At 39.5% G+C, this 14,463-nt stretch overlaps 1 protein-coding gene across 2 annotated transcripts in view; it reads right to left on the bottom strand.

The window, feature by feature from the left end:
* The window catches only part of COL21A1 (collagen, type XXI, alpha 1), a 236,889-nt gene that overhangs the window by 92,722 nt on the left and 129,704 nt on the right, over positions 1–14,463 (bottom strand). For both annotated transcript variants that reach the window (XM_010848536.1, XM_010848535.1), the window contains exons 11-12: positions 2,844–2,897; positions 2,699–2,752 (exon numbers count right to left, since the gene is read on the bottom strand). In XM_010848536.1, coding sequence (XP_010846838.1) covers positions 2,699–2,752; positions 2,844–2,897 — 108 coding nt within the window. The remainder of the gene's footprint in view (positions 1–2,698; positions 2,753–2,843; positions 2,898–14,463) is intronic.

Genomic DNA, 14,463 nt, shown 5'->3' with positions numbered 1-14,463 from the left:
AAATCCACAAAATGGAAATTATTCTGGGAAAATATCCCAACAGAGAACAGTACATGTGGAACAATCCCCTGAAGGCCATGGGTGATGCCTGGAAAAAATGCCCTGATTGACCACAAGTCAAGGCCATCCCCAGGGTATGTTTTCAACCTTCCCTTTGCTGAACATTCTGGAGAAAGAACCAAGGAAAAGCCTTTAACTCACTAAACTATTGTAGCTCTCCAGTAAAGAAATTCTCAGAGCCACAGGGGATGTCAAGAGGGAAGTTAGGGGCAACACATTGGGATTTTAGGCCCATAGTCACGTCCACCAGAGTTGACGCCCAAACAATGAACTTCAGAAAACAACACTGAACAAAATCACTGCTAGGCTGAAAACAGAGAAATTTATATCAACATACATCTTATTCATTTTGTCTTCTTCATTAGAATATACGGCTTTCTGAGAGTCACTTGCTTCTATTTTAAAGATATTACAATGACTCAAAATGATAGAGCAGGTAGCTTAAGAGGCAACTAATAGAATTATTGTTCTTTTTTTGCCTAAATTTTATTTTATTGGAGTATAGTTGGTTTACAATGTTGTGTTAGTTTCTGGTGTACAGCAAACTGATGCTGCTTTACGTATATACATATATGTATGTGTGTGTGTGTATATTTTTTTTCATATTTTTCCATTATGGTTTATCAGCGGATATTAACTATAGCTCCCTGTGCTGTACCGTAGGACCTTGTATTTATTCCTCTTTTTATAAGAGCTTGCATTTGCTAATCCCAGCCTCCCACTCTCTCCCTCCCCCATCCGTCCTCCCCCTTGACAACCACAAGTCTGTTCCCTGTGTCTGTGAGTCTCTTTTATAGATTGCTGTTCTTTACTTTTAAATAAGGTGTTTTACTCCAATTCTTTTATGGTGAATGAATAAAAATCCACCATTTAAACCCAAGTCAACACAAAAATATTTAAACAAATATATTCATTTATCCATTCCTAAATACATTTATTCATGCATGCATACTTTTATATATGCACCCCATGCCTGAATCAGGCTACTTGTGAACACATTAAAGAAACAGCAATGATCCTGTACACTAGAATAGAATGAGGTGCCCGGCATGTGGTCTCAGAACAAATATCTGCAGCTTCCCAATGGGATCCCTCATTCTCATTCTCATAGAGGAGTTGGGGGTCTCTCATGATAGCCCAGAGCATTCAAATATAAAACATCTCCATACCTGTGGGCCTGGCCTGCTCTCCATCACTTCCTAAGAAGCACCTTCATCATTTAAAATAGGCAGAGATTGCCAGCGGCTAAAAACATTCACAGAGGCCCAGGTCCCTTGAGAGGCAGGAAGATTTTGTACCATTTCTTCGAGAATTCCATCAACTGCTGTTGTTGCTCTGTCTTCCCCGGCTCCGCCCAGCATTACAGAGCTGCCCTGACAGATTCCACCTTCTCTGTATCTTTTCCGGTCACTGACTGTCCTGTTTGCCCTAACATTTCCTGCCCAGGACACATGCCAGCCACCCCCATGCAACAACCCAACCACAACCTCATTCCTTGATAAACCGACCAGAACAATAAAACAACAAACATTTATTTAAGGAAAATCCTGTACCAGGAACCACACTAAGTATTTTTCATATGTTATCACACTTATTTTGTGATATAAACCTATAAAGAAATCCCCATTGATTCAACAGACAAAATAAGATTCAAAGACATCAAATCACATGCCAAGATCAAACAGCTTGAAAGCAGCACCCCCATCATGAGATCTGCCAGGGGGTCCATCCAGAGATAGTACTTGAGCAGCTACAATTCCCTATAACCAGTATGAACAATCACAAAAATATAAAATGGATGGAGTCCAGATCAGTGTTTCTCAGGTGTGAATACCATGCACCCTGTTTTTAAAAGGCAATCATTTTGCAAGGCTTGTAGCTAGAAAATTAAGCACAAGTTTTCATCAGGTGCAAACAGCAGAAGAGCCTGCAAAGAATGCAGAAATAAGATTGTGCTTTAGGAATTAAGCCAACAAATCATCTTGGCGATCTAAGCAAATCCAAATGGCCTTCTTGGATATGGGCCAGCTTCCTGGATCCAGGATTGGATCCTTGGGGAGGTACTAAAATATTGAACAAATTTAAAGAACATGGTTCTTCCAATTTAAACAAAGAATGCATTAATAAATTAAATACCCCCAAGCACCTAAAATTAAAAAAACAAAAAATAAATAAATGAACATGGCAAATCTCAGAGCTATAGAAAAGGAAAGTCAGACAAATGTCTGCACCCACAGAATCCCTACAGGAGAAAGAAGTCCATCCAGTTAGACTAAAATGGGTTTCTATTGTGGAGATTGATAAATGGCTATAGGTGACTAACTTGGGAACATACTCCACTCATGTAATTCTCTTCTAAGAAGGCAGCTCCCTATAGAGCTTAGCCACAGACAGAGAACACGGCACCAGGGCAATGCAAATACTGGTGCCATTTGCCAGTGGTCATTTCGGACAACCACTCTGTTCTGGTGATAAAAGCCTCCTGTGTGCTTGATCAGCCAATGGTCCCTGACGTTTCTGAGCCAAAATCTTGGACTTCACCAAGATGAACGCCATTGAATGGGGGTCATCACAGGTAACAGCCTTTGTCTTTGAGTGACTGAAACAACCAGCTACACCTTTGTTTGTGTGTATTTACCTTTTCTCCATCTCTCCCAGGTTCTCCTTTGTAACCTGGCAGTCCTTGTGCTCCCTAAATTAACCACAAAATAAAAATCTGTTAGTTATGTTCTTTGGTTCACTAGAAACAGTACCTCTAAAATAAGAAGACACAAACCACGTACTTGTATTCCCGGGGATCCTGGAACACCTGGTGATCCTGCTATTCCCTGATATCCCTGAAGAGAAGGAAACAAGAAATAATTATTTCATCATATTCACAAAGGGCAGCCCTCCATTTCAATTTTCTTTTTGGTTTCGCCACACAGCATGCGAAATCTTAGTTCCTCGACCAGGGATCAAACCTGTGTTCCTTACAGTAGAAGCACAGAGTCTTAACCACTGGACTGCCAGGGAATTCCCAGCCTTCCATTTCAGAATTCACTCTTCCTCACAGTTCTCACACCTATGACTTCACTTAATGACTGTTTAAGAAGTTTAAGAAACCACAACTACAAAAAAAAAGAAAAGAAACCACAACTACAAAGGGGCAAATGCTTAATAAGGAATGCACATCGTCCAGTCTTTAGGAAAACAGTATTAAATATCTCCAGCTCAATAAAATCATCGAGAAATGCTTCACTGCAAAAGAAGGCTTTGAGCAGCAAATACAGAGTCAATGTTCAGAGTTCCCGGAGAAATGTTCTGCACATTAGAAACACATTCAATGTATTCGAAAGAAAAGCATCTAGGATTGGAGGATTAAACAAATGTGACACATTTTAAAACTACCTGATTATCAGTTCAGTTCAGTCGCTCAGTCGTGTCCGACTCTTTGCGACCCCATGAACCACAGCATGCCAGGCCTCCCTGCCCATCACCAACTCCCAGAGTTTACCCAAACTCATGTCCATGAGTCAGTGATGCCATCCAACCATCTCATCTTCTGTCATCCCCTTCTTCTCCTGCCCTCAGTCTTTCCCAGCATCAGGGTCTTTTCCATTGAGTCAACTCTTGGCATCAGGTGGCCAAAGTATTGGAGTTTCAGCTTCAACATCCATCCTACCAATGAACACCCAGGCCCAATCTCCTTTATTAGGACTGGTTAGATCTCCTTGCACTCCAAGGGACTCTCAAGAGTCTTCTCCAATACCACAGTTCAAAAACATCAATTCTTCAGTGCTCAGCTTTCTTTATAGTCCAACTCTCACATCCATTACATGACCACTGGAAAAACCAGATTATGGTCATCTGCAATAAATTATGAATGCTATTCTTCAGGATCAGTCTATAACAGACTTCGGGTTGCCTATTTAGAAAGTTCACCCCACAAACACGGCTATGATGTGTCCCTCTACCTCCCAAGGCTGAGCTGTCTGTTAAGGTCACTTTCAAATCCATTGTGTCCTACACATCCTTCCAGAATTTGGAAACTTGGTAAAACACAACTTTTTCAGACAGACACAGACTATTCAGTCTTCACTCCCTGCATGGCCACTAAACTCCAAAACAAACTTCAGACCCTCAACACTTGCCCAAGTTTCCCTGGATCAGTGTCAGGTTGACTTGGACCACCTGGCACCTGCAAACATTTCCCTCTCTTATTCACATCCCATCTTTCTTATATCTTACTGTTCAGGTACAGTTTTCTATTGTCAATGATTATTAACACAGATTTCTTTAATGTCTCCAATAACACCCTAATTCTTAAACCCAAAAGCTTCATTCCCATGTGGCTATTCATGAGTGTCTGCATGGATCTTTGTATCCACCAAGTTACATGTCAGTACATTTTCAGCTGCAATTTTAGAGACACCAGAAGTCCCTGCTTTCCCATTCCAATTTTCAAATATTCCTTTTACCACCCTTTGCTAACTCTGATAACAATAATAGCAACAATAATGGTGCCTTCAAAAGATCAGTCTCAGATTATTGTTTTTCTCTTTTTATATACTTTCTCATTTTGTAAAGTGCTCTCAGCTACTCCCAGAATGGGGGTGACTATGATTTCTATCACCAACCATCAGTCTTCCCCCATTTGCTTGTTCACAGAATGTATCATCATGTTTTCTCCAGTATTCCTTAAAATCACATATTTATCTTGAGTCCTCTGGCCCCACGCTTAAACATTTTACTCCACCCCATGAACAAGTCTCAAAACGAACCTCTTCAAACTCCATACAAAGCAACCTGCAATTTCCAAACCCACCATCCGCTCTTTAGGATGGCACTGTCTCTGTGTCACTGGATTTTGCCCCCTTGAGATGAAAGACCAAGAATCATTTATTTCTATATATCATTGAACAGAGCATCTGCTGCATATTTTGTCAGCCAAACGTTGGAAAAAATTCACCTCCAAGTCATCCACACAGAATGCAAGTGTAAAAACTCTCTTTCCCCAAGGAACCACGTTTGCTTGTGTGGCTTCTGGAGTTGAAACTGCAGTAATACCACGTGGTTCATGCTCTCAAGATCAGGGAGGAGAAAGAAAAGCCATGGACACAGCTTGTTCAGCCTGAAATCTCTGCCCCTCTTGTCATCACTGAATTTCCTTCTCTCTACCTTTGGAATCAGATGGGCCTGGAATTGCTTTTCAGCTGCCACTGCTAGCATGCACCTACACAGAACCAGGTCCATTAAAAATGCCACCACTCAGGGTGCTCCTTACATCCTTCAAAACCCTGTGTGCACCATCTGGAGAGGGTGACGTGACTTACAACATGCTGCTATTATTGGGAAAAAAATAATAGTACCAATGATTTATACACTACTAATCATGTTCTAGACTATATACTTCATATATGTTAATCCACTTAATCCTCACAGCCACTTTTAAAGTCGGTTGTACATTATCCCCATTTGCAAATGAGGAAACTGAGAAATTGCCAAAAGTTACATAGCTAGGAACTAACTAGACCAAGCAGGTAGAAATGTACCTCTCATCAGAAAATGCTTCGTGGCACATCCAGTCCTAGGACTCTAGAACAATTAATCAGATTCAAGAACTCCATGTGCCAGACTAATTTGATCATATTTTTATTGCTTTATTTTTAATAGCTAACATTTATTGCATGCCTAGTATGTGCTGGTATTATTATTATTATAATCATTGGCTGCACAGTATGAGGGATCCTAGTTCCTGATCCAGGGACTGAGCACATGTGCCCTGCAGGAGAAGCACAGAGTCTTAACCATCATCAGGAAAGTCCCCAGATTTGTTTTAAATTCCTTAGAATTCTGAGGACCCAGAGGAAAGAAATGTTAATAAAATTCCTCAAAAGAAAGTCACCATGGAAATTGACTACGTATCAAAATGATTGGTCATCAGCAATGGTTCTCATTTAATGAATTTTTGCTTTCACATTTTTTTTTCAAAAGTCAAGCCAAATGTCATATGTGCTTTATTACTTTTTTCAGAAAGTTAATCGTTAGTAGATCAAAAGCTGCCATGGCATCTCTCCCCTCTGAGGAAGGAGTAAGTGAATGTGTTACATTTTAATGGATTAAGGCACTGTAGAGATACCCCAGACAGTGTTCCCAGCTCACCTCTGACTCATAATGTGACCTCAGGCACACTCATCACATCCCCAAGTCCTGGGAGGCAACACAGTGAAGTGGAAGGACAATGAATTTTAAAACTGGAAAAGACCTGGGGCTGAATTTTTGCTCCTCCCTTGACTTTCTGCTAAGCCATTTTACAGAGCTAAGCCTCAGCTTCTGACCATAAACCAGAATAATAATAAATCAACAGAGGACTCACAGGTGAAAATGTCTGGCAGTTGTTAGAATCTCAGCAAAGGTAAGCTTCTTTCTTTTCTTCAGGCTCAGTGACTGTGTACAAACCATAGATCGCTCCTGCAGAACCTTATTCTTTAGCCTTAATGGCCACCGTCAGAGCCTGGGGCATCAGGTCATGCCTCAAGCTCTCCTCAGCACATGTACAGATCCAATGCTCAACATGTAACCAAGTCCTGTGTTTCCAGGGGCCTGTTTGCTTTGTCTTTAGAAAAACAGCAGCACAGGAATAATCAATGCTTCCCACTATATAAGAACCAGCTTACTGCTGTTTTCTTAACATACAAGATGCATTCTTGAAAACTTAATTGTATCAAGAAGCTCAAGGATTAGTTTAGAGCTAGAGGAAACATGATTAGCAACAAAATAAAGAAAAACCAAAACCACATCCGACCTGGGGGATCCCAAGGCAAATCACCAGGAGAAGTTGGATAAAATTCAGTAAAACAAATTTTGGACTAAAAATCAGGAAAATAAAGGTTAACAGGGAGGAATATTACAACATAGAACACTTTCCAAGAGGAGCAAGAAATAAAACATTGCCTGACTCATAGCAGGGTACATTTAAACCAAAAAAAAAAGAAAAAAAGCCCTGAAACAGGACAAATGATAAGCTTTTCATATAGGTTACTGAGTTTTTCTTTTTATGAATATAGGTGTTTCTGTGTTTTCTTGTAGAACTGCAACTTTCACATTATCGTCGACCAATTAATACTACTTAACATTAAATTTGCCCTTTTGCAATTTTAGCAGGTCCAAATACCCACCCTTCCCCCAACTGCAAGATTTCTGAGAGTATGAAAGTCTTTTCCACGTTCACACAAAGTCTCTTTGTAAATGAGTCATTTTTTAGGAAAAAATATTCTTGCTGCCAAATTTCAGGGTTGAAGAATAGAGAACCAATTTACTTTCTTCCATGATTCAGAGTTCTGATGCTCCAGGAAAGATGTATAGCTTTGAAAAGGAAATTAAGAAAATAAAATCATTGTGCAAGAGTCACAATTTCTTTTGAGCCTAGTTCTAATCATAGCATAAAATATTCTGCCAATCTAAATGTATAATTTTGTTTCAGTAATGAAGATAGTCATTGGTTTCTTTTAAATACTCTAAACTTAAAAATGAGAATGAAATCTAGAGAAATCTCTTTGGATGTTACTTCCATTTTTAAATGTAAAAAAGAACGTGATTTAAAATTTACACTATTACGTAACTTTCTTCCGTGTTTCCCAAATTTCCAATGGAGTCTCTTAGATACCCAGCCAGGGTAACTAGGCAACCAAAATCAAGTATATACTTTTAATGTGTGCTGTGGATTCTTCTGGGCAACTCAATTCTACACACAACTAAATTTTCTACATAGCTACATTCTAACAATATTCATAAAATTGTCTTTCCAGGTATATCTATTATAGAAATTAATTTGTCACTAAAGCCAAGGAGTTCATAGGCTTTAACTGATTGCTAAAATGACTTGATAAATAAATCACATGAATATCTATAAAATTACACACACACTGAGCTCTAAGAAAGAACCATGATGCTATGGGGGCTGAAGGGTAGGCAGTCCACGGAAGCTTCCCGAAGAGATAGGCTCAAAGGAACAGTCAAGGAAGCACAGTGCATCAGAAGGAGCCCTTCAGCCTGCCCTGCAGTGGACAGGATGAGCCGCATCCATGAGAAGAAAGAAAAGAGATCACAAAGAAGCAGGCTCTGAAACAGGACCGGCATGGGCTGACGGAAGCCAAGTGCACAGCATTGAGGGTCTTCGATCCCTATCCAAGCCACTCAGCCAGGGGGGTCACACAATCAGACTGGAGCTCTGCAAAGCTTACTTGGAGGACAGATGAGAGGGGGCAGGAAATGCATGAAGTGGAAGCTTCCTGCAGGGGAGAGGATGAGAGGTAGAACCTGAACCTACTCAGGGGTGTTTAGTCTAACCTGAAGGTGGGGAACAGGGGATGAGGGGGTTGGAATTTATGGAATGAAGCCTAGGTTTCTGGCTCGTGCAGAGAGATGGCTGATCCTGCCATTGACTGATGGCCTCTGGGGGAAATACAGTTTAATTGGTGATCAACTATTAAGTAGCACAAACATTAGAAAAATATTTTTATGGACTAAAAGAAAAGTAAATTGAATGACAGTCACAGGAAGAAAGCCTAGAGCTTGAAAAGGTTATTTCATTTATGAAGACTTGTTTTTTTATAATCCACCTACTTCCAGAGGTATTTTTAGTAGGTTGGTGGCTAACATTGAAGGGCATAGAATCAATGGAACTATTTAATACAGGGCAGAAAGGGAGAAATGATTGAACAGAGGCAAGAGAGAAGAGTTTAGAGGAATGGAAACCTAGAATCATGATTAGAGTGGTGATTAGACAGGTGTATACATTTGTCAAGACTTGAAATGAGTGTATTTGTATTTTATTGTAAATAATCTATATCTCTATAAAATTGACTTATAAAGAAAAGAAGTTATATGCTTTTGAGGAATAAAAAACAGAATTTCTAATTCAAATGAAAGCAAGTTACATTTACTATACAGATCTTCTTTGACTTATAATGGGATTATGTCCAGAAAAAACCATCTTAAATTGAAAATATAAACTGAAAATGCACTGAATACACCTAACCTACTCAACATCATGGGTAGCCTGGAAGACTTAACCATGCTCAGAAGACTTCTATTAGCCTACAGTTGGGCAAAACCATTGTACTGCATCTCACTAGTCTAGGAAAAGATCAAAATTCAAAGTATAATTTCTATTGAATGCATAGTACTTTTGTACCTACTTTTGCATAGCACTTTCAACTTTTTAAAAAGTTGAAAAATCATTAAAACATCTAAAGGTGGGGAGTGGGCAGCAACATCTGCAAGTGAAACTTAATCTAAATCTAGTTCTCCCTGCCTCAGATAAAGGAATGAATGATAATCATAAAACAACACCATCCACTTTCCCATTATAATTCGCCTTGAGCTAACCACTGCCTTCCTTTGACAAATAATCTCTGCAGATACAGCTCTGTTCTGTTCTCAGATTCACAGATTCAATTAAACTTAGTTACGTAAATTACTTTATTCCCTGAATGAGGTTACACTTAAAGTTATACTAAGCTTATTTCGAAAGGAGAATGCACAACTTTTAAAGGTAACTGGTACCATTTTAGTAACTGTTATAATCTCAAAGTAACTATTATAATCTCTATAAGTTATGCTTTATGACCAATAGTTCCTCACTCCATTTCTTGCTCTGCTGCTAACTTTTTTTCATAGTACTTCCCACCATATAATATTGCTTACTTTTTATTATTTCATAATTGTGAATTTATTATCTGTCTCTCCCCACCGGTATGTGAGGTCCAAAACAGCAGGGTATTTTTTCTGTTTTGTTCATTGCTATATTCCCTTACCCTGGAACACTCAATGAAATACCTAGTATGTGAGTGGAAGAATGAAAAAACAAATAAACAAACAAACATATAAACATTGTGTCCAACTAGTCACCACTAACTAGGGCTCTAAAAATAATAGTGGAAACAGCTCTGATTATAATCAGACAGATTATAATCAGACAGCTCTGATTATAATCAGACATTATAATCAGACAGATTATAATTAGAAGAAGATACAACACAGGCATGAATTGGCCTTTAAAATCACAAGTGCTAAAAACAAACCAATACAATATTGTAAAGTAGTTAGCCTCTAATTAAAATAAATAAATTTAAATTTAAAAAAAATCACAAGTGCTCAGTGTCATCAATTCCTTAATTTAATTAAATATACAAATAGCTTTCACATCTATAACGATTATACACAATTATTATTATTGTACACACTACCTATAATATATAAAATATATTGTAATCTACTTAAGAGATGCATGAGATAAACATGGAAAGATTCATATGTGAGATTTACATAAGGGGTGTATTGAAAAAAAAAAATGAAGTAGCTAATCCACTAAGCATTGTCTAGGAAAGCTTTATAGAAGAGGTGAGTTTTATGTACCATTTTATTAGAAAAAGGAAGTAAACTGCCCAGGCGCTGGATACTTCATTTGAGGCAAACGGTCCATATTTGAGCTTATCAGTGAGACTCCTGAGGATGCGTGTGTGTGCGTGTGTTTAGTGGTAGCGGAAGACAGTGCGACCATGAGCATGCTTGGCGGGGAACACAGACTGAGGGGAAGGGAGAGCTCAGGTAGAAACTGTTCCGTCTAGAACGTCCCCAACACTTCATAACAAGTCTACCTCCTGTCATTCTCTTTCCCAAACTACATCACAGCCATTCCTTTGACTTGTACACTAACATCTCCCATTTTCCAGACCCCCCCATCTCCACAGCACCCAGCCTCCAGGTCCTCACAGCTCTTAAATGACTGAGTACACAATTGGTACCATATTCAGTTCAGAGTCTGAAAAGAAAAAAGCATAAAAAGCTTGCCTCCTGGGTCCTATTACTAATTATCCCCCCAGCCCCTGCCAAGCTTACTCCGCAAGCCTAGTGTTCCTATTTATTTTATTTTTTATTTCCTAGTGTTCCTTTCCTCCTATTCTCTACCACCACTCTGGAGGATTGTGGAAATGAGAAGAGCGTCCTCGCTGGGATTACACCTCAGTAATCCCAGTGAGGATTACTCAGTAACCTCCTTGCCCCTCCCAAGGTTGTCTTCTGAGTTGACTCACTTCTGAGCAAATTCCAGTTCCTCCAAACCTCTAACCAAATCCAGCACTCCAAAAACAGGACTGCAGTCTTTCTTAATATTCACATCATATATTACCAACAATGCCAAAAGTCACATTAGCCTTCTAAGTCACACATTACATATGTTAATTCCTCTTTTGACAAGGTTAAATTTAAATGCCATGTCCCAGACAAATATTCTGTTTGAATTTCAGTCTGTTACAATAGCCATCCTCCAAATTCGCCAAAGCTATTTGGATCTTCATGTCAATCCAAAGGCCAAAATAAATTGCCAAAATGAAATCAAGAATCAAAAATTCTTGAAAATCATATTAAGTCAGTGAACATAGAGTATCAAATGCTAAAAAATAAAATAAAATAAAACCCTGGAAGAAACAGCAAAATACTTAATAGTGGGGAAATTTTACTCCTCTTTTGTAAACCAGATAAAGAGAACTATTGACAACATCTATAGCAAATAATTCATTATCTTAATGTACAAGAATTGCATTAATTGCAATCCAAAATACAAGAAAGGACAGTTCATAAAAAGAGAACTCCCTCTGAATGCCAGACTTTTATGTTCAATCATCCACTTACCATTTCTGCTTGAACATCTAATGTAAACATCTGATCTATCCAAAAGCAAAGTCCCGACTCCCCTTCCCCAGTCTTCTCTGCCCCATCCTTCTACATCTCACTAGATTCACCCTTGACTACTCTTTCGTAAACTCATGTCTGATGCATCAGTAAATCCCGGGGGCTCTAACTTCAAAATATCCCCAGAAGATAAGCAGTTCCCTTCCCCTCACTCCTACCAACCTGATGCCAGCCACCCTCCTTTCATTCCTAGATTATTTCCTGTCTCATCTCCCTGCTTTTGCCCTTATCATCCTAAAGCCCAATTTCCATTTTCAACTCGAAAGTCAGAGTCATTTCCTTTACAAATAAGTGACATCACATCAATCCTTTATTCCAGACCCTCCCATGGCTCTTGAGTTCATTCCGACTGAAAGTCAAGCGGTCACAAGGGCCTGCTGGCTCTAAAAGACCCCTCCTTCTTCCCGCCGACCTTTTACCTTCATCTGGAGGACTTAAGGTCCTGTAGTTTGGAATTCCCCATCTGTGCTAACTGCCACTTCTATAAGGTCTAATCCCTGGAGAAAGCCACCCTTCTTCTGGCATCCGTGGACCACTCAGGACAGGCTGAGAGGGGTGGGGCTGGGGGACGCACTGCACCCCACAGCTGACTCTGGACCGAGCACACTTGTCCAGCAGATGTAGTGCATGGTCATCTTCCTGGGTCAGCTCTGGAAAGAGTTAGTCGCTCACTCATCTGACTCTTTGCGACCCCATGGACTGCAGCCCATCAGGCTCCTCTGTCCATAGAATTCTCTAGGCAAGAATCCTGGAGCGGGCTGCCATCCTTCTCCAGGGTATCTTCCCCACCCAGGGATTGAACCTGGGTCTCACACATTGCAGGCAGATTCATTACCATCTGAAACACCAGGGAAGCCCTCAGTTCTGAAGGCCCATATGGAGAATCTTGTCCAGAAAGCTGAAGCTTGGTCCAGCTCAACTTTCTCTCTTAGCAAATGTGATGAGTTTGATGAAATCTTAGAAAATCAGCACTGGAGAGGAACTGGGCCTCACTGGGCACCACTTTCTTATTTTCCAGACAGAAAAGCTGAGACCCAAGGAAGCAAAACAACTTTCAAAAGCAGAGAGCAAAATGGCCCCAGGTCTTCCCAACCAGCAGCCAGGGCTTTGGGTTCAGGGAAGTACTTTCCTTCATGAAGAGGAATTAATGATGACAGGGAAAAAAAGACAGAAACAAACACCATAAAAACAAAAACTACTACAAGATCATAAAGTAGCCTCATGTTTCCCCAAAATGGCCTGCTTTTAAAAAACTCCAGTGTTCATAGCACTCCAGCCTTTAATAGTTGTCCTACTCTTAAGTACCTAAGAGGATACATAAATATTTCCTCTGCCTCTCTTTTGATAGTGTTGAAACAGTAAAATAGTAATACGTTCAGACACTGTGCTGAGAGAAGTCATTTAACTGATAGAGAAATGAGAAAGCTGTGGAAGGATTTGAAGGCAGCTCTTTAATTTGGGTCGAAGGCATTTTCCTGATGAAAATTAGTGTTTCTCCAGAGTGGAATAATTTCCTATTTAAAGCTTCAGTTGACTTGGCCTCATTATAATGTGAAAAAGATTCAAATTGCTGATTGAGGGGGGTTGCACAGAACCAAATCCAAACAAAGCAGAATTCCCTTCGATTTGTTCCATCCAAGTTTCCTTGGCCAGATGGCTTCAGACACCAGCCAGAGCCCCACCCACCGCACCCCACTCCACCGCTGGCCCTGGACACACACTAATGACCCTCAGCTGCTCTGGCCCCAGGCTCACTTTCTCCTACTGCCTGGCCACCCAACCTCCTATCTCCTATAAGAGGGGAAAAGACAGGGGGAGGGAAGATATTTAAGAGAAAATGGATGTTGAATTTTGTCAAAGGCTTTCTCTGCATCTATTGAGATAATCATATGGCTTTTATTTTTCAATTTGTTAATGTGGTGTATTACATTGATTGATTTGAGGATATTGAAGAATCCTTGCATCCCTGGGATAAAACCCACTTAGTCATGGTGTATGATCTTTTTAATGTGTTGTTGGATTCTGATTGCTAGAATATTGTTTAGGATTTTTGCATCTATGTTCATCAGTGATATTGGCCTGTAGTTTTCCTTTTTTGTGGCATCTTTGTCAGGTTTTGGTATTAGGGTGATGGTGGCCTCATAGAATGAGTTTGGAAGTTTACCTTCCTCTTCAATTTTCTGGAAGAGTTTGAGTAGGATAGGTGTTAGCTCTTCTCTAAATTTTGCAGATGACATGATCCTCTACATAGAAAACCCTAAAAGCTCCACCAGAAAATTACTAGAACTAATCAATGAATATAGTAAAGTTGCAGGATATAAAATCAACACACAGAAATCCCTTGCATTCCTATACACTAATAATCAGAAAACAGAAAGAGAAATTAAGGAAATAATTCCATTCACCATTGCAACAGAAAGAATAAAATACTTAGGAATATATCTACCTAAAGAAACTAAAGACCTATATATAGAAAACTATAAAACACTGGTGAAGAAATCAAAGAGGACACTAATAGATGGAGAAATATACCATGTTCATGGATTGGAAGAATCAATATAGTGAAAATGAGTATACTACCCAAAGCAATTTATAGATTCCATGCAATCCCTATCAAGCTACCAACGGTATTCTTCACAGAGCTAGAACAAATAATTTCACAATTTG

This window comes from Bison bison, unplaced genomic scaffold, assembly GCF_000754665.1.
Source record: "Bison bison bison isolate TAMUID 2011002044 unplaced genomic scaffold, Bison_UMD1.0 scf7180017864270, whole genome shotgun sequence".
NCBI lineage: Eukaryota > Metazoa > Chordata > Mammalia > Artiodactyla > Bovidae > Bison > Bison bison.
This window is presented reverse-complemented; position numbering and strand designations above follow the sequence as displayed.